We start from the raw sequence: 21747 nt of genomic DNA, 5'->3' as shown, positions 1-21747 counted from the left end.
CTGAGCCAATAAAATTAAAATTATTTTACCTGCCATTTCACAAGAGCTCAACCGATCCAACCTTTTTCAAAAGATCACAAATTTATCAAAGTTTTCAGGACAGTACGGTATCATGACTAACCATGACCGCAGAAACGCCAGTGTTATGCTGCAAATCTCAACAATAATTCGCAAAGAAAGTAGTAAAATGCTACTGGAGTAATGGATGAAAAAGGATTTCGTTCTCTTTATCATAACTTCAAGAGCAAGGATTCGATAAGACAACGGGCTGCAGAAATGTTCAGGACTACGCAGTTGAAACCAAAACGTTTTGAAATGATTTACCGTGAACTTTTAGCCGATATTTTTGTACAGTACATAGAACTGTACAACGTGCTTTTGTGAGTTTTCTATGGAATGTTCCTTAAAATCAGGTTGATCAGGTTGGAACTGTTCAGTGCACTTGAGGTCACGACACTGAAAACAAAGCTGGTCTTCCACTTTCTTCTTTGAGAATTGTTGGTGAGGTTCACAGAATCATATAAGCAGTCTGATCTTTTGGTCGAGATTTTTGTGCACTGCATAGAAATGTACAAAGTCATTGCGCAATACTTCTTGTTTCGACGCCATTATGAACCGAACTAAGCTTACGAAAAATACTGCTATAAACAGGAAGATACGTTTTCTAATTTCTCTCTGAGCGTTTGTTATTGAGTATGAGATCATCGAAAAAAATTCCAAAATTACATGACATTCGTTATCAGAAATTTGAGACAGAGCCTTAAATTGTGAAGTTATAACGACAAGATGTAAAGATTTCAGTCCGGATATGATTTTAAGTTTTAATTAAAGTATAGTTCAATACTAAGAAAAAGGCGCAATTCGAAAATTTTAAAATTGTTGTTCACTTTTCTAGTGATAATAAAACAACCATGGCCACTATTGAAGAAGCTGTACTCACCGCTTACTAAGCGGCAAACCGGAAGAAGATATCTGATGCTTCTGGGCCTGATCTTCAGAAGATGCATGAATGGCCCGTAAAAGCACTGGCAAAAATATTTAACTTGTCTTCATAGCAATGCGAATCCCCCGGTTTTTCAAAAAAACTAGCATATTTCCCTGGAATTTAAAAAGATAATAAACAAGATGTTATGAACTATCGCGCCTTTTCGAAATTGTTTAAATCGATCCTGTTGTTTCACACAAAAAAATCAACATGGTTTTTTTCCTGGTTGTTCTGTGACAACTATCTTGCTTTGCTTCGTCTCAGATTGTGTCGCTCATATCGAAAATGGAAATAAATGCTGTGTATACGAAGTTGAAAGTTGCCTTCGACAAAATTGACCAACGAAATTCACTCGGCAAACTCTCACGAATGGGTATCTTCAGGAGCCTGGTTAGATGATTGTACCTTTGTGACAAAAGTCTGAGTGTAAAACTGGCATCTTACCCAATCCGGTGGATTACAAGCACACCCGGTATTCCCCAGGGAAGTAACTTTGGACCACCTTTTTTGTATTGTATTTTATTGAAGTCGAAGCTCGTCTTGGAATTGGTTGAACATTGGTTGAAAGCTATTTTATGTTGTTAAAGTTCCTGTGGTAGTTTTTCGACTGTCAAAGAATTGTTAAATATATTCGAAAGTTGGTGTCAAAAAACTCCAATGATCATCAGCATCCATAAATGTGCCGTTATTTCGTGTCATCGTGGTGGCTACTTACACAATAGGTCAATTGGGATTTCTAATGAAAGTATCGAAAAATTTCACTGATGTGCATTGTTTAATATCATTGTACTTTGCATTAGTAAGACCCATTGTTGAGTCATCAGCTGTAGTGTGGGTACCATATAAAAATACTTGGATTGAAGACTGAGGAAGCGTTCTGTTCGATTCGCTTCCCAACTTCCTTGGGCAGACAGGCTGAGTCTGTGAAAAATTGCTTCCATTGAAAAAAAAAAAAAACAGAAGGATTCAACAGGCAATGGTTGCACCTAAAGTGATTCTTAAAGAAATTGACTGTCCGACTTTTTTGAGCAAATTTTTATTGAATGGTCCTGGAAGAGTTCAACGCAGATCACTGGACGAAATGTTTCAGTTACTGGAATTATCCGCACCTTCAACATAACTGGGCAATTGTTTGAAGTACATCTCCTTTATACAAGCGGGGATATTGCTCGTAGCTAGACTGTTTTTATTAATTTACATCTGTTAGGTTGAGACAGTTTTTAAATTCCATTTATAGGGACGGTAATTATCGGATCCAACTTGGTTTGTCCGCAAGCTTTAAAACATGTTATTTATTGTTAATAAATAAACAAATAAATTAAAAAAAAATCACGTTTACCGTGTGTTTTAAAGCTTGAGGACAATCCGAGCTGGATTTAATTAGGAATATAGAACCTTGGGATTTGCATAATTTTCCAGAATGATGGATAAATTTCTACATAACAGAATATGAGGATATAAACATTTCAAGATTCTATAATATTATTTTTTTTTGTATAGTACGTACATTGTTACAATTTTCAATGAGAAAACAAAATATGGATTATAGGATTTTTTTATGACATTTTTCATGAAAAAATTTCCGTGAAATCGTAAAAAAAAATGTTAAAAAAAATTAACACCATTTTATTTGCAACAAATTTTGTTGATCAGAATTATGTACGAATTAAGATAGCAAGTTTAAAAAATACATGTTAGATAAATTCCTTTTTTTCAGCTTTCTTGAAGAAATAGAAATTTTGTTAAAATTCCGCACGTAGAAGACATGTCATCGTTGTAGAATCAGTTCCACTCTGCGATGGAGTTGAAAATTTTAGAAAAAATTGATGAAGAACAACTGTGAAAAAGAAAAAAATAATTATTCTGAAATTTCAATTGCAAAACATGAATCAATAAATAATAATTTGTGAACCTGTTTTTAAAGTCAGATAAATGTTGTCACGAATAAGACCTGTCTCTGACAAGAACTTTTAGTCATCCCTACCCCAAGGGGAAGCATTTCGAAACAGTAAAAAAACGAGAATATTGTCACTCAGTGTATTCTCAGTGTAATCACGAGAGAGCGTGTTGTGCGAGAGTCGCACAGCGACACATTTGCGCGAGAGCGCGAGGGAGAACGATTTACAACGTACATATCACACGCAATAATGCCTCCTCTGGCTCTGTAGCAGAGCATCACGTTTCAGTCAGCAGATCGCAAATCACCGTCGCGACCGCTAGGCAGAAGTCGAGCGAAAAAATGTGTACACAGAAGCGCGTAGTTTAGTTTAGTCCGTAGCTTAAGCAAAAATCCAATCGAGCTGTGAGATATATCTTTCATCAAAGGCCATCACACATCAGCCAAAACCGGGTCCCCTCGAAATAGTTGATATTTTTGGCACTTCACTGGCAGTGGTTCGGGAATGTTATAGTTCAGCTTGAAAAACCGAAGGAATTGCGAAAACTGCTGGTGCGAGCCGTCTTAGGCATTTTCCTGGTCGGGCATCCTACCTACGTACATTCGGGCGCTGTTTGCCTTCGCCAACACAATATCGATTTATGCTCTGTTGGAAAATTTCTACTCAAGTGATGCTCTATGCGTAGTAAGGGCCAGAGCGCACCAACATGGACCGAACTTTAAGTGCTAGGGGTTAGGATGTTACTGCGAAAAAGATGAAAAAATGCAGATTTTAGTTGCGGCATTAAACAGATTACTAGCTGTTATGGAACGGCCGTCGGATAGTGGAAATTAGTGAGCATGAATTGGGTCACCGGACGGGCGTTGACTCATAATTGGATAGAAGTTGGAAATTAATATTTGAAGTTGTTCGATTGCAGTAAATTATGCATTGGAAAATGCGAATAAAAGTGGGCAATGTGTCGTTTTCTTTTCCTTTTTTTGTGGTGAATGATTTCGAAAAAATTACACATTCCAGTGCTCTGACGCAAATGTTTTTTTTTTAAAGGGAAGGATGTGATGGAATTTCAATAAGACATTTTCACCAGCACCATTCGTGGTCAATTTCAGTTAGTGTAGGATGAATATTAATGTTTGATTAGTAACCGTTTTGAAAAGTGTCGTGCTCAAAAAAGCCATAAAATGTTTAGGTGTCTTTGGACGTTTTGGGGATGGTAAGCCAGTGCGAACAGTAGCATACTCAATCCGTTTGTTTGGTGTTGAATACTAATTAGGTAACTTTCCCTTGTGTACGATTTTTTTCAGCAGGTTCGATCCACCCGCGTTTACCACAATGGAGAGCAAAAAGCTTCAACAGATGCAGCAGGCCAACTCTCATCTGGCACCACAAACGAAACCTCCAACTTTTCAGCAGCAGCAGCAGGGTACCGATTTCCGGTCGAATCAGTCCCCAGTATTCCAAAACCAACCGCAGTATCAAAGTTTCGCGTCGAACTTCGCCCAAATCAACTATTCACACCAAATACGACCTCAACAACCGCAGCAGCTGCAGTCACAACAGCAACAACAGCACCAACAGCATCATCAGCAACAGCAGCAACATCTCAGCGCTCATAGTAGCCCCAAATCGAATAGCAACAGTTTGTACCTTAGCGAATACTCTAGTTCGAGTCATGTCGGACAGCCCCAGCATCATCACACGATCGGTAGTCACTATCATTTCGACCAAATTTATCAAACCAGTTCGCCATCCAGTGGCAGTGGCGAACGGGACCGTTTGTATCAGACCGCTCCGAGACCAACCCAGCATACTCATGCAAGTCCACAGCCTCAACTCTCGAAGCTGGAACTTCAATTCCAGCAACTGCAGCGGGAAAAAATCCAAGCACAGATCAAAACCGCAACCGAGGCCCTAGCGCATCAGCAACAAACGTTCGCATTACGGCAGCAACTGAATCCGCCGGTTCCCAATTACCATCTGAAGCAGAATTTGCTCCAAAACCTTTCCCAGCAGCATCACCAGCAAATTCAGCATCAACAGCAGCAACTGCAGATGCACCAAAATCGCAACGCACCGCCTTCCAGCCTTAACCTAACTAGCCACTTTCAGCCGGCCCAAGGTCCAATGAAGATGATGAACCAGAACATGCACGATTACGGTGCCACAGCCACCAATCAGCATCCGATAAATGAAACGCTCTATCAGGCCGCAGCCCAGCAAAAGCAACATTTTCATCCAAAAACTCCAAACAATCTGCAATCCCCGGCTCCCAACCAAATCATCATCCAGCAGAACATCCCCGGCCATGTAGTGAATCAAGCTTGCCAGACGCAGATAAGCGGAGTAAAGAATCAATCGCAGAACCAAAAGTCACCCAACTCGGATTCACTTTCTTCACCCTCGCACGATGGATTGGAGAGGCGAAAAAGTGGCCCCATTCATACGTTGAAATCCCCCGTTACGAAACGACCCGTTAATGCACCGATTTCCATGTCCGGATGGTTGTACAAACAGGGCTCCGATGGGTTGAAGGTTTGGCGAAGACGGTGGTTTGTCCTGTCGGAATACATCCTGTACTATTACAAAAGTCAAGAAGAGGAAAAACTTCTGGGAACGGTGCTGCTGCCGTCCTACAAAATATCCGCATGTTTCCCCGAAGATAAGGTGTACCGGAAGTTTGCGTTCAAATGCGAGCACACCAACATGCGAACGTTTGTTTTCGCGGCCGAAACGGCCGAATCAATGACCGCCTGGGTAAGGTCACTAACGTTGGCAACGATGATGCAGGGTAGCAGCGAATCCGAAACTAGCTCTCCCTCGAATAACGCCCGTAGTGGAGACAATAGTGATTCCGGAATACAAACCTACCAGTCACAACTGGCCGGTAAAAGTGGAGTTGTGCAAGCCCCGGTGACACCCGTATCCGACAATGGTGGCGGAGGATCACAACCACTGTATGCAAATGCTCCACCAAAACCTAGGAGAGCCAACGACGGAGGATATTCTTCGCCTAGTCCAGAACACATACCAGACGCAAGGTATGACCAAGAACTGCAACCCATCTACGGAAGTCGTGACATGAATCAACCCAAACCTTCCGACGCGATGAACAATTCCAACCTCCTGCAAACACAATCACCGCTAATCAAACGAGGTTTCAACGACCAAATGGCGTACGATCCGAATTACAACGATGCAATTTATGGCAATGCAAAGCGAATCGAACGAGATATGTACATCCAGAAGTTAATACAGCAACAGCAGCAACAACAACAGCAACTCCATCAGCTGCAACAGCAGCAACAGCAGAAGCAACAACAGCAGCAACTGGCAATGCAACAAGTTTCACCGCAGCAGCAACAACAACAACAACAACAACAGCAACTACAACGACAATACACCAACCCTTTCATGCATCCGAACGCGGACAGGCGAACACCGGACACGTACGGACCTCCGCGTGCCGCGATGGACAAACACATGTCCGATTACGAAGACATCTACAATCTAACGGTGCTCTCGAAGTCCTTGCCACCCCCCAACATGGCCGATGAGACAACGGCTGCCAGCGGCGGCTACCGGAGGCCGATGAGTCCGCTTCGATACGAAGCACAGAATGCGGCAATGCCCCAGCGGTATACTCCCAACTATTTAGAGGTAAGAATTACAGTTAAACATCGCTTTTAATTACGATCAAAATCATTTCAAATCGCCTGGAAATACGCGAAAATTCAATCGACCATTTTTGATTTGAATGAAACTTTGTGTTCCTAAGATTATAAAACTCGAAAACAAATATTTGATTCTTATATATATTTATATCACTTAGAACATTTAACTCTTTTCTTGAGAACCGTTCGCCCAATCGTTTTGTTGTCAAAAAATGAATTGTATATTTTTGATGAAGCATTCCAATGAACGTATGGTTTTTGCTGGAGAACTGGACAAATTAAGAGAAACGTGTATTTTCCTAAATAATTATGATTTTTCGAGCTTAAATTAGAAATAACTCGAAAACCAATGCTTTTAGAATGATTACTACCAAAAGCTTTTTGATTCAAAATGACTCTCTGCATCTTTTAAGATCATCAGAATACAAATATTTTGAAAAATGTTTAAATTAGAATTTTTATAAGAAAATTAATCTACCATAAAATAACTATTTTTCATTTCTCCATCCTGGACATTTTTTTAAAAGTTGCGTATTAACTTCCAGTTTCTTTAAAAAAAAAAATTAACTCTTTTTTTTTTAAATTGAAATTTAATGTTTATTTATATTTTTTTGATCAAAAAAAAATTTTTTTGTACAGTGTATATTTTTTTTATGGTGCATTTTTAATTCTCACAACTCATTCTCAGACAGTTTTTCTATACAACCAACGGTTTCTGGGCTACAATGCTTCGAATAAAACCTATGCCAAAAGGCATACGCCCTTTTAGAATGTAACTCATGGGTGTGATAAATCTCTCCACCTGTGAAAAATGCTCAGTTTGCTAAGCCAAATACGTGTGCAAAGTTTCATTCAAATCAGAAATGGTCGATATTCGACCATCGGTGATTTGGCGCGATCTTGCTCTTACGTGTTTTTGTCCATTCGAATGAAATGTAACCCCTTTTTTCATAAGATTGATTAGAGCAGGGTTATTCTAGCTGAAACCAAACCACTAGTGGCACAAGGACTTTTGGTGGAGCCAAATTGGATCGCCAAAGAATCAACTATTATTCCTTAAGTTAAAATTTGAGCCCCTCAACTCAAAATTTTGCTCTTAATTCCTTCAAAAACTGCACATTGATATGCAGGATATGCAGGAAACAGCATTCATAGGCATTCATAAAACTGTTCAAAATTTTGGCCGCCACCTTGAAAGTAATCATTAAAACGGGTTTTTACACAAGTTGGTATCCACCGATTTTAATTTTGAAACCGGCATTCGAAAGCCGAGAAAAAATCCCACAACAGACCACTTCCTTTAGTGGTTTCCCTATCAGATTAACTCAATGCGAAAACTCGAGGGGTTTTTAGAAAACTTCTATTGGAAAACATCTGATCCGGCCAGGGTAAATAAACTGGAAGTGGACCACCCGCCTGATCAACTCAAGATATGTGAAAACTCGAGGAATTCACAGAAAACTTACGTCGGGAAACATCTTATTCGGCCAATCTGCATCAGAATCACGAGAAACATTTATGAATCCCGATTTATGTTAAGAGAAATTAAGTGATTCCGACGAGTGGTCCACTAATGGAAAGTGGTCCACTAAAGATTATTTACTCTAATCTGCATCAGAATTACGAAAAACATTTACAAAAATATGATCGAAATCGAAAAAATTAATAAATTCGCGTCAGAATGGTCCCTTGAAGGAAGTGGTCCATCCAAGGTAGATCTACTCTAATTTCCGAATGATATCAAGAGAAAATTGAGTTGATTCGACGGGTGAGCCGCTAAAGGAATTTATCCAGTTGTTCATGTTCTGAACATTGAATGGACCAATCCCTCTAGTGGACCATCCGTTAGATTAACTCACAATTTATGCCAGAATCAGGAAGATTTTCAGAAAACTTCCATCGGAAAACATCTTATCCAACTAATCTGCATCAGAATCACGAGAAACATTTGTAAATTCCAATTTCATAAAGAGAATAAAATTTTTTTCGTCAGGGTGGATTTTTAGGCCCGATAAACCTGCAATCACGGCACAGAAGATTTCTTATTGAAAACTTGGCATCAGCTGGATCAACGCTCCTGAAATACGGTTGAACTGCCTTGGATGGAACACTTCGGTGCTCGATATAAGATTCGGAAGAGCCAACATCGATCGACTAGGGTAAAACTGTTTGAATGGACGATTTCCTTTAGTAAACCACCAAATCAAAATAACCGCAAATTATTTTAATTTTCTCTTTATAAAGGTAAATCGGTATTTTGAAATGTTTCTCGCGATTCGATACAGAATAATTGGATGGGATGTTTCCTGATGAAAGTTTTTGGAAATATCTCGAACCCCTTCTAAAGGCCAGAAAAAGCCAAAAAAGCAAATGATCCCAAATTTAGTTAGAATAACCAAAACCACTTCTAAAGGCTAGTAAAGCTAAAAAAATCCCAAATTAAGCTAAGAATCAACAAGAAACCCTTCTAAAAGCCCGAAAAATGCCAAAAAAGAAAATCATCCAAAATTAACTCAGAATCACAAAAAACCCCTTCTAAAGGCCAAAAATTAAAATGATCCCAAATTAAGCTCAGAATCGCAGAATCGCAGAAGAACCCCTTCTAAGGGCCAGAAAAGGCCAAAAAAGAAAATAGTCCTAAATTAAGCTCAGAATCGCCAAAAAACCCTTCTAAAGGCCAACAAAGAAAATGATCCCAAATTAAACCCAGAATCGCCAAAAACCCCTTCTAAAAGCAGAAAAGGTCAAAAAGGAAAATGATCCCAAATTAAGCTCAGAAAAACCCCTTCTAAGGCCAGAAAAGGCCAAAAAAGAAAATAGCCCCAAATTAAGCTCAGAATCGCAAAAAAACTCTTTTTAAAAGCCAGAAAATTTCACAAACTTATTATTAAGAATGGGTAACGGGCTTTCAGCCTATATTCAAATTCAAATACAAATACAAATACAAAGAAAATGATCCCAAATTTAGCTTAGAATCTTGAAAAAATCTTTCTAAAGGCCAGAAAAGGTCAAAAAAGAAAATGATTCCAAATTAAGCTTAGAAAAGGCCAAATAAGAAAATGATCCTAAATTAAACTCAGAATCGCCAAAAACTCCTTCTAAAGGCCAAAATGGAAAATGTTCCTAAATTAAGCTCAGAATCGCCAAAAAACCTCATCCAAAGGCAGAAAAGGACAAAAAATAATCCCAAATTAAGCTCAGAATCGCCGAAAACTCCTTCTAAAGGCAGAAAAGGTCAAAAAAGAAAATGATCCAAAATTTAGCTCAGAATCACCAGAAAAAAACCCTTCTAAAGGCCAAAAAAGAAAATGATCCTAAATTAAACTCAGAATCACCAAAAACCTCTTTTAAAGGCAAAAAAGGTAAAATAAGAAAATGATCCCAAATTAAGCTCAGAATCGCCAAAAAACCCTATCCAAAGACAGAAAAGAACAAAAAATGATCCCAAATTAAGCTCAGAAGCGCCAAAAATCCCTTCTAAAGGCAGAAAAGGTAGAAAAAGAAAATGATCCCAAATTAAGCTCAGAATCGCCAAAAAACCCTTCTAAAGCCAACAAAGAAAATGATCCCAAATTAAACTCAGAATCACCAAAAACCCCTTCTAAAGGCAGAAAAGGCCAAAAAAGAAAATGATCCCAAATTGGGCTCAGAATCGCCAAAAACCCCTTTTAAAGGCCAGAAAAGGCTCACAAAGAAAATGATCCCAAATTTAGCTCAGAATCGCCAAAACCCCCTTCTAAAGGCAGAAAATGTCTAAAAAGAAAATGATCCCAAATTAAGCTCAGAATCGCCAAAAAACCTTATCCAAAGACAGAAACGGACAAAAAATGATCCCAATCTAAGCTCAGAAGCGCCAAAAACCCCTTCTAAAGGCAGAAAAGGTAAAAAAAATGATCCCAAATTTAGCTCAGAATCACCAAAAAAAAACTTTCTAAAGGCCAACAAAGAAAATGTTCCCAAATTAAACTCAGAATCGCCAAAAACCTCTTCTAAATGCAGAAAAGGTAAAAAAAAGAAAATGATCCCAAATTTAGCTCAGAATCGCCAAAAAACCCTTCTAAAACCAACGAAGAAAATGATCCCAAATTAAACTCAGAATCACCAAAAACCCCTTCTAAAGGCAGAAAAGGCCGAAAAAAATTATCCCAAATTTAGCTTAGAATCGTCAAAAACCGCTTCTAAAGGCCATCGCATAACTTGAGTTATTCTTAGGGGCGGTCCACTAAAGAAAGTGGTCCATCAAATTTCTACCCCAAATCGGAGTTAATGAATGTTTCTCGTGATTCTGATATAGATTTATATCAGATATATATCAGTATGGTTTGATAGACCTTGCCTTCAGTGGACCACTCTGTCGAAAAACTGTTTATTTTCTTGATGTAAATTGGAATTACCCTTTCCTATGGTGGATAACCAGCCGGATTGACTCAATTCATGCGAAAACTTTAGGGATGTTAGTTTATGTTAAGAGAAATTGAGTTAATTCGAATAGTGGTCCACTATAGGCAAGTGGTCCACTACAGGTGAATTTAACCTGCAAATGTTTTTCGTGATTCTGATGTAAATTACCAGGATAAGATGTCTTCTGATGGATTTTTTTCTAAAAATTCCTCGTGTATTCGCATAAACTGAGTTAATCTGATTGGTGTTCCACTAAAGGGAAATGGTCCGTGTAGACAGTTCTACCCTACATATTTGAACAGGTATTTACGAACAACTTGTTTGAACAGGGTAGATTTTCCTTCAATGAACCATGCTTCAACTCTAGTGGACCACTCGTCAGATTAACTCAATTTATGCGAAAATTCGAGGGATTTCCAAGAAACATCCATTGAGAAACATCTTATCCAACTAATTGGCATCACAAACAATTATAAATTCCAATTTATGTTGAGAGAAGTTGAGTTAATCTGACGGTGTGTCCACTAAAGAAAAAGGTCCATCCAACACCGATCTGTTCTAAATCAAAATCAATAAATGTTTCTCATGATTCTGATGTAGATTATGGTCCACTAAAGGAAATCGTCCAGCTTGGATTGACCTTTTTCTTCAGTCACCTTGTCACCCTTTTCACCCTGTCGAAAAACTGGTCTTTGTAATTTATAGTGAACCCCTTTCCTATAGTGGATCACTCGCCAGATTAACTCAATGTATGCGATAATTCAAGGGATTTACTGAAAACTTCCATTGAGAAGCATTTTATCCAACCAATCTGCACCAAAATCACGAGAAACATTTGTAAATTCCAATTTATCTCAAGAGAATAAACAACTTTTCTTCAGGGTGGTCCACTGAAGGAAGTGGTTCATCTAATGGTCTGGATTCCAAGGCCCGACAAACCTGCAATCACGGTATAGAAGATTTCTTATTGATAGTTTGGCATGAGCTGGGTGGTGTTTCTTTCAAAACTTCGATCGACGATGCTGCTTTAAATGAGGTTGAACTGCTTTGGATGGTTCACTACCTTTAGTGGGCCACCCTTCAAATTAACTCAATTTTCTTTTGACTAAGGTAAATCGAAATTTAAAACGTTTCTCGTGAATCTTTCCTGATGATGGTTTTTTTTTTGAAAATTCCTCAAATTTTCGTATAAATTGAGTTATTCTGACGGGTGGTCCACTAAAGGAAGTGGTCCATCCAAGGCAGTTCAGCCTATTCAAAGCAGCACTAAAGAAAGTGGCTCATCCAAGGCAATTCAACCCTAAATCGGAATTAATAAATGTTTCTCATGATTCTAATGCAGATTTAGTAGGAGAAATTAACTTATAGTATTTGTTTTTTTTTTACCTATAGTGGATTACCCGTCAGTATGACTCAATTTCTCCTAAAGTAAATCGGAATTTATTCAGATTGTGATGCGGATTGGATTTGGCGACCGGCTTGATTACTTCACCGTCGCGGTTTTCCCATATCATTTGAAGATCCTTTTTTGTTCGTAACACAACAAATTTGCACTCAGTCTTTTAAACTTCCATCCAAAATAAACGTCAAAATCAGTGTAAAGTAAGTTTTTTTTTACGCGGAGGGTACATACCTCGTCAAAAAAACCGCGTTGATTGGGAAAAACAAAACGCGTTAGTGTAAATTAACTGGATTACTTTTCTAAAATGGACCGCCAGGTTAACTCAATTAATATAAGGGGCCATCCACATTCCACGTGGACAGATTTTTGACGATTTTGGCCCCCCATTCCCCTCCGTGGACAACTGCCCAAATAAATTATAAAAATTTTGTAGGGACCGTGGACATTATACAACCCCTCTTCCCCCCCCCCATCCAGAGCTGTCCACGTGAAATGTGGGTGGCCCCTAAGAAATTCAAGAGATATTCAGAAAACTGCCATCGGAAAACATTTTACCCAGCCAATCTGCATTACAAACATTTATAAAATCCGAAGATCCGGTTTGCTATAGGTTGATAAAGCAAAGGGGTCCACTATAGGTTGATTTGTTCTAATTCGAAAATCCGTGTAAAAAACCTGAGCAAAAAATCTACGTAAAGTAAACCACCAAGAAAGGGTTTAGTAGAACCCGAGATGCTTTACGACTAGTATTTAAAATTGTTCTCTTTGACGGTCATTCCGGATCTTTTGGAGGGCGGAAGGGTTTTTTTTTCTGACTTAGACTTTTACTCAATGAACACTTAGACGTTTTTTAATTTGTACCTAACCTAGTGCTGTAAGAAAACATCCACTCAAAGCTCTCACACACATATCAGCTACATAGCCAAGGGGTACACTAACTGGAACTAATTGTAGTGCAATTATTATTTTTACTGTGCCCAATCAAACTCCCACAAACAAATCAATTTCCTAAGACCTCGTCTTACTTGTGGCCTGTGATATAACCGAGAATTACCCAACACAATTTATAACCAATCAATTAAGGTTTGAAAAAAAAAACGTGTAATTATAAAACAAATGCTTGAATATCAAAATTGATTATAAATTATCTGAAAATACGCAAAAATTAAACGACCGTTTTTTATTTGAATGGAGCTTTGGCCATTTGGCTTAGCAAACTGAGTATTTTGCACGGGTGGATAATTTTTTACAGACTCAAGACTATTCTCTAAAAGGGCGCTAGCTTTTCGGCAGAGGAAAAATTCAAAGCATTGTAGCTCAAAAACCTTTGGTTGTAGGTACAGAAAAACTCTCTGAGAATGAATTGTCCGAAATCAATAATCTTTTAAAATCATCAGAATACAAATATTTTAAAAAACGTGGGAATTGATTTTTTTTTTGGAAAATTAACTTTCACTAAAAAATTTATCCTTCATTTCTCCATCCTCAACTTTTCACCAAAACTGTTGTTATAACTTTGATTTTGTTTCGGCTAAAAACAGTTTTGATCTCTATAAGGTCATCGCCAACGTTTCGATCCGGTTGATTAGGAACTTCATCAGGGTCTATTTTAAAATTTATTTCGTTACATGAAAACATAGAAAATCGATATAAATTACATTTAGCTAACAAGAAAACAGAAACTCGCTCGACACTAATCAGCTTGTACAGCTACAGATAAAATCCCATTTGTGAAAGTCAGGTTGAAAATGGGAAAATTGTGCTGCGTCTGATACACTAGAAGAACATTAAATATTGAAAAAACGGTTATGTTTACTGTGTTTCTCTACTGCAAAATTTCCAACTCTATTCTTACTCTTCATTTAATTTTTCGATTTTTCTAACTAGCGGCTACTATTTGGGTTCAACTGTTTTCCCGAAAATGATTGTGTACGATGTGGGGTTTGGGTTTGTGTTGTGGGGATGATATTTGGAGTTGTGTGTTCGGTCATACTGTTTATTGACGAATCATTTCTAGAGTATGATCAAACTTACAACAGAGTTACAGAGTCCGCTTCGATAAGCGGGTGGTCGTGGGTTCGAATCTTAGTAGACTCTGGTCATTCAGTTATCAAGGGACCTTCCTTCAAGCTGAATTCTACTGACTTTTATCCTAACAAAAATAGCGTCTGAGTAACGTATAATATTTCTCTTCAGGGAATTGTAATTATGGCGCGGTCTTGGCTGGAGGACCGAGTTTTCGATAAAACTCCTTCCTCTTGACGAAATGCAAGTCCTACTTATAATAAAACTGACCAGAAGTAAAGCATTGAGTGCCTCTTCAGGTAATTGTGTTTCTGACGTGGTGTTGGTAGGAGGAACGAGGTTTCGATAAGACTCCTTTCTGTTGACATAAAAAGTCTCTCTTAGAATTAGCCAGAGAGGAACGTAGGTACAGTCTTACTCCAGGGAGTTGCAATTTGGCATTATTAGTAGGATAGAAAGAGGTTCGATATAGTAAAGAAGAACGAAATGGTAAAGCACGTATAAAAATGAATTTACCTCAATAGTACAGAAAACACCTGGCCAATATCACAAAAGATCAAAATGTTTCTGGTCGCAGTGATGAGTCCACACAGAGAAAAAAAAATGTAATTTATGTCGATTTTCTATGTTTCTATGTAACGAAATAAATTTTAAAATAGGCCTTGATGAAGGTCCCAACCGGATCGAAACGTTGGCGATGACCCCATAAAGATCAGTGCTGTTTTTATCGAGACTGCTGAGCCGAAACAAGATCAACTTTAGTGTCACAGTCGGATCCCCGTATTTTGTTATAACTTCAGGTAGTTAAAAGATATCAACTCTTTGTTTGTAAATAAATATTTATTCATAATTTATTTATTGTGTAATTTTATTTTATTGTTTTCTTGTTACTATTCATTTCCTACAATTCATTCCCAGAGAGTTCTACTGTACAACCAAAGGTTTTTGAGCTACAGAACTCTCAATAAAACCAATGCCGAAATGTCGTATTTTAAGAAAATTACTCTCGTGTCTGAAAAATTTGTCCACCCGTGATCCACCCAAATACTCAGTTTGCTAAGCCAAATACGTGTGCAAAGTTTCATTTAAATAAAAAATGGTCGATTTTTGACGATAGGTCATCTAAAATTTGTACTATTCATTCGGTAACGTTTCATTCGAGTCGAAACCAGTCGCGTTAAACTGTTTCGCTACTAGGCTTGAAAGTTGCTCGCTAACGCACTGCTCATACATCCGACTAACAAAACGCATTCATCCCATCACTTACCAGAACTCGCCCGCACAGCAGCAACATATCCAGATGCGCGCCCGCCCAGTGCAGTCCACCATCCCGCGGCCACATTCGGCGGATTTCCTCGACTACGAGGCACGCAATCCGGTCAAGGCTAAGCTCAAGGAGGAACCGGCTCGGGCCCCTCGGCCCAAATCTAGTCTCGACATCAACCGAACGCCCGATAATTACTACTATTCGGAGGCAAGCTACGCGGAGAAGATGCGCATGCAAAGCGTTTCCTACCTGCAGCGAACCAACCTGACCGGACTGTCCAGTAAGTTACGAAGTGACGAACCACACGGTAATAACGGAGGGATGAAACAATTTCAACAATAATTGGATCTTTTGTTTCCTCATCTAGGTGTCAACAATGCTGGAACAGTCCCGCGTGACGGATACTATGCCATACGGTCCGAGTACGGTGACGAACTTCAACAGGGTTCGGCTAGCGTTCCTCGGACCCAGCGAATGACAATGAATAATCTGAAAAAGTATCCTTCGCAGCAGGAACAGTTCCTACGATCGGCCAGCGCTCGGCTGCCACGCAAGGAAGAGGACCCTAGCGCACGAGATGGCGAACGAAAGCGCGAAGAATCGATGAAGCGTCTGCTGGAGTGGAAGCAGCGCATGCTGCAGTCACCTCTAACGAGAAAGATTTCCCAACAACAACAGCATCAACTATCCGGATCACCCAGCTCGACCGGGAATCCTTTCCTGACGAAACCGGTGAATGTCACTCTGGATGCGGAAGCCTACCTAGGTCAGAATCAATCCCCCCAACAGGCAGGATTGGACAACAAGACCAACCTAGAGTACAATAGTTACTCATCCGATGACGAAGGTAAGTCGATCAGCTCAATCTTCCTGTCTGTTGTAGTAGAACCCCTTCTAAGTCAACCATTAACCGAAGCATAGCTGAATCTTTCATTCTAGTGTAAAGTTTTATTAACCAATTTTAATCCATTTGAGTTTACAGTTTAAAAAAAAAGCTCCCTGGACAACAAACAAACAAAAACTTGATTTGAAAGCTTCGAATTAGTTTTCTCACTGAGTAACACCACTGCCCTATTGCAGCTTTTCTTTTCCGTAGCTAATAAACCTACCTGGACAATTCTGGATTTGCTTTGAAAAGCTGGTTGTTCGTAAATTTGTTCGCTACCTTAGTTTGTTCCTTATTCACTTAGCTCTGTTGTCAATTTCTAGTACCTGTACCGAAATGGACTGGCGAATGGATTAACAAACAAAAATGACCTTCCTGCCGCGTACAAAACCAAAGTTGTTTCAGCATGTCACAAAACAGACGTAAAACACCGATGCATCACATCACGATAATGGTACACGGAAGCACACTTAACATATGAGACAATAGCTCCAAAAAGCAAATCCTGAATCCCTGAATTCTCTAATCCAACCGAATGAGCCTCTTCAAAATTTTATCTAATTTCGGCTGTCTTATAACCGTAGATCTGAATTTTGTTGGTTTTGGGGGTATATCTGTATCTGTCTATAAAGCAACAACCAAAAAAAATAATAACGTTGAAAGCAAACAAACACACAAACCAAAACACACACGTATGTAGTCGCCAAACAAACTTCCAGTTTCTTCCAGCAAGATCAAAACCTTTTCTCAACACCACCAATCTTCGCACAACCAATATCTTATACCTTTGTATTATCTGTATTATATTACCAACCCTAGATGGAACAGAAAATACGCCGGCAGGAAGGTCATCGCCAAATGTTTCCGCTTCCGCAAGTGCAGTGCTAGAGACTAGCGAAATTGTACCGGAAGCTGAAGTGCCTGTCCAAAACCCTAAAGAACTCCTTGGCGGCGATATGGTTGACAATTCGCAGACCTTTTCCCCCTCCCTGGTTGACGATGGGTCCAATATTTACGAAAACAATTCGATTGCGGCGGCCTCCGGTACGACCAAGCCAAGCAAGCTCGTGGCAAGTGCTAGTTTCAAAGAGCGTTTACTGCCGTTGGAGCCGGAATCGAAATATGTACCGGTTTATGACCATAGTGCAATTATAAAATCTCCGATTGTGCAAAGTCTCAAAAACACTGATGAAGCATCGACGGACAAGACAGACACGACGACAGCTTCGGACATCCCTGCCATGCTGGACGATGAGACTGACGAACAATCTTTCGAATACACCGACCAAGATTTAGAGGAAGCGCTCCAGGCAGAAATCGGCGAAGACCCACCCAACAACGACGACAACAGTGATGACTTACATCTGGTGGATATCAGCAGTGAGAATCAATCTTTCTACATGCCGATGGCACCGAAAAAAACCGTACTAAATGTTAACACATCGGAACTAAAACTGAGCGCTATGGACATCCTGAACTCGATACAAAAATGCACCAACGACAAAAACATCCAAGATGAAAACACCTACATCGAGATGACCAACGGGATGGGTGGCAAGTGTGTGTTTGGGGATGACCTCAAATCAACCTACGAGATGATTGTAGTCCAGAACAGTGGTTCTTCGAAGGCGGACCAGGAGCCACTGTATATGGAACTGTCGCAGTTGAGCAGCAACAGTCTGGAGAAGAGAAACAAAGCGGAAAAACTGGCAACAGAATCGGCATCCAGCACCCTGAAGAAGAAACAATCCGACCGTGGAACTCTCACTCGCAAGCACAGTAAATCCAAACGAAACGACCTGCCGGACATCCTCAAATCGAACAACAGTTACTTGAAAAGCGATGACAGTTCGGATGCTGACGACGAATCACCCTCGAAGGATTCGTCGGAACAAAGCCGAATAAAGGCGGCTCGTTCTAGATTTAGCCTCTCGGATACATTTCGTCCTGCGTCTTACTATTTGGGTGCAAGCACCAGTACGCCACTCGGGGAATGCGTCGATAGCTCGGACAGTGAAATCGTTTCTCCTCCACCGATTCCAACGGCGGCTCTACCACTTGATGAGCACAACAGTGACGAGATTTTCCTGTCGGAGAATTTCGACACCGTCAAGCGACGCGATAAAGATTCTAAGTCGAATTCACGTAGCTCTCTGCTGAACACATCCGACCATCGACAGCCCAGCCAAACGAGTCTGTCTGGTTCGATCGATAGTAAGTCACTTTCGGGGAAGCACCCTTACGGCTCGAATAGGTCCAGCTTGCAGAGTAATCTGTACCTGGGTTCATGCTATAATGCGGAGCGATTCGATAATGGTTCGAATACGTCATCCGAGTATGATCTCTATCGGAGATTGAAACCAGATCCTGGGAATGACGCGAGTCGAAGAACGTCCACTTCATTGTCGGAAACTGAATCTGTTGAACTAAGACGAAGCAGCTCGAAAATGGATGTTCACACTCGTAACAAACGAAGACCCATTTCGGAGGATTCCCTCAATGAAATCCAGATGCTTGGAAGTTACGGCATCGATGAGACTTCGCTATCGAATGCGAACTTTGATCAGTACTTGGGTAATTTGGAGAATGTTTATGTTAACTCCGAAGAAAGTACACCACACAGGATGGTTTGGATGGACAGCAGTCTAACGAACCTTTCCATCGGGGAATCGTACAAAAATGGACACGACAATAGCATTTACTACGAGAACGTGGAGATCCAACCGCGTACCACACCGAACACCAGTAACCGGACGGATGACGATGCGAAAGCCTTTTACGACTCCCTGGAGGACGTAGCGCTACACGAAAAAGTCACACTATCTCCTCTGAAGGAGAAAAATCTCTCAATTCATGACGCCCGATGCGAATCCGAAGATTTGATGGCTGCGGGACGCAGCAACCTCAACATCGAGATAGTGGATTCCGTCACAACCATGTCCTCAATGGACTTGGATCAGCGAAGCTCCTGTACGGTGTTCGACCTAACGCAAACGACCACTCCAGCGCACAGCCGAGGCAACAGTAACCTTTCCGATTCAGCTCCTTATTACTATTCCGATCTGCAGAGTAGAGATTCGTCAGTTTCCGACATCACCAAGCTGTCCGACTTAAGTCGAATAAAATTCCCACCCAAATTGAACAATCAGCGGGACATTGGGGTCAAGAAAACGGGCATCTCCCACATCCAAAACCCGATAAATCACGTCAAGGCGGCTAACATTCTCACTGTTGCCGAAAAGGATCACGAAATCGACCAACGAAACATTTACGAGTCGGATCGAATGGTCGATAAAAATGTGAACAAGGTTATCGAAGTGTCCCTGTCGAGCAGCAGCAAAAATTATTACAGTAACAAAATGATGAATAATAAGCCCGTCCAGTTGGAAGATCAGCGACTGAGTGGCGAAATGATGCCTTCCACCTCGATGCTAGCATCGATTTTGAAATCTAGTAACAGTGCAAGTAGTAGCCAGGTTTTAGCGGCCATCAGCAATCAAAACGTCTCTTCAAAAAGTAGTCTGAATATTTCAACCGATATGTCCGCGAGTGGCGATCAACTGTGGGAGGAGGACAGTTTGTGGCGAGATAATCTTCGTAGGGCATCACATATGCATGCCAAGTCGATGGAAAGCCTTGACCACTTGGGTGCAGCTTCGGCAGTACAATCCAAACTGTCGACATTGAATCGAAAACATGCACGACAAGCTGGTAAAGCTATAACGCGTGACGTAACGTACGTCAACGATGACCTGTTGACCAAAACTCAGCTGCTCAAGAAGCAGCACAAATCACAAAGTTCCAGTGACGACAATGACGTTTACGTTCAGCTAGCCAACAACATGAACCGGACAGATTCTGCCTCCTCCGATACCCCGTCGGATGTGTACGAGGTGCTTCGGGATGAATCGACAAAGTACGACATTGACAGGGAAAATATTCGACAGTGGGATTTGATGTCCAGTGGACTAGTTAATAGTACTAACAAAACGCTAGAAGCAGACGATAGGGAATCGCACCGTGCCAACAAGGAGAAAAGTAGTAGCCGGGAAAGCACCTTGAAGCGACAGAAGGGGAGTTCTTTAGGGTTGGATGGGTCACTTCAGAAAGGTGCGAAAGGTACACCTAAGACAGGCACCGGTAGTAGTCTGGACCCGGCCGGTCCTGCTGCCACGGTCGATAGCAATGACTATACGCCAAGTCCTGGGTCCAGCCATGTCTTTGCAACGTCGTCGGATGCACATGTTCACAAAAAGCACAGTAACACCACAACACACTAACGCAAAAATAAACGGAAAAACGCACAGTTTTATTACTTCTACTTCTTCCGAGCAAATAGATTTCTAAGCCAAGCGTGTTAAAGCATTCCATTAATCCGGTAAGGTAACGAAAATTAAGATGTAACTATAGACATATAAATATTGTAAATTTTTTTTCACTGGATGGCCAAAATAGCAGGAGGAAAAAAAAAACAATGAGCAGTACGAAAATAATAAACATGTTTTTGTATGGATAAAGTTAAGCCGAGGTTCAATGAACAATAAATATCGATAGTAACGAGTGGATTTGTTATGTACATTTCTTTTTTCTGTTTGTAAATACAACAATATATACAACAGATACGGAACATCTTGTTCGTGTTGCCGAATCAGGACACTGACCAAACACTTCACCAAACGCATTCGACGACAGCCCCCCCTGTTTTTAAAGTTAGACTCTTTTTAATACTTTCAGCTTCCATTTCAGTGCGCAACGTGAAAAACAACATCAACAAGATGCAACAACTCACGGTAAAACCCGATCCATCCGACTACCACCGGGTGGACCCGAAGATGCACGGATATTACGATCCTTCGCAGACCGAGTACTATTACCAGGAGCAGGAACGCTACATCCGTCCGGACATCAGCTTCGAATCGACGCACGATCTGTACACTCAGGCACAGCTGCAGCGAGCTCAGGAGATGAATCTACAGCAGCACTACCAACTGCAGGACATCGATCGGAGCCTAGCGGCAATGAGCCATGATTCTCCGGAAGAAAAATGGCCAGCAACGAATCAGCATCTATTTGGCGGTCGGATGCCACAAACTCCCAACCAGGACAAGCAGGAACTGCGAGTAAGTAGCCTTAGCGCTCATTGCCTATTTAACAGAGCACAATAGTCGAACGTCCACACGTGAATGATACCGATTTTTTTTCTAAACACACT

The 21747-nt window shown here is 40.5% G+C and overlaps 1 protein-coding gene across 19 annotated transcripts in view; it reads left to right on the top strand.

Moving 5' to 3' along the window:
- The window catches only part of LOC129719072 (uncharacterized), a 53373-nt gene that overhangs the window by 17931 nt on the left and 13695 nt on the right, over nucleotides 1-21747 (top strand). For 4 of the 19 annotated variants that reach the window (XR_008727121.1, XM_055670454.1, XM_055670457.1 and 1 more), the window contains exons 2-5: nucleotides 4188-6540; nucleotides 15653-15956; nucleotides 16017-16496; nucleotides 21270-21655. Coding sequence is in view for 18 of the 19 variants with exons in the window: in XM_055670454.1 (XP_055526429.1) it covers nucleotides 4188-6540; nucleotides 15653-15956; nucleotides 16017-16496; nucleotides 21270-21655 (3523 nt within the window). In the remaining variant the exon portion in view is untranslated. Of the gene's footprint in view, nucleotides 1-3133; nucleotides 4097-4187; nucleotides 6541-15652; nucleotides 15957-16016; nucleotides 16497-17354; nucleotides 21096-21269; nucleotides 21656-21747 lie in introns of those variants that run through there. The other 15 variants (XM_055670453.1, XM_055670440.1, XM_055670450.1 and 12 more) reach the window with 11 other exon arrangements.

Source organism: Wyeomyia smithii, chromosome 1 (assembly GCF_029784165.1).
Source record: "Wyeomyia smithii strain HCP4-BCI-WySm-NY-G18 chromosome 1, ASM2978416v1, whole genome shotgun sequence".
Classification (NCBI taxonomy): domain Eukaryota; kingdom Metazoa; phylum Arthropoda; class Insecta; order Diptera; family Culicidae; genus Wyeomyia; species Wyeomyia smithii.
Note: the sequence above shows the minus strand (reverse complement) of the source record. Positions and strands in the feature narration are given on the sequence as shown.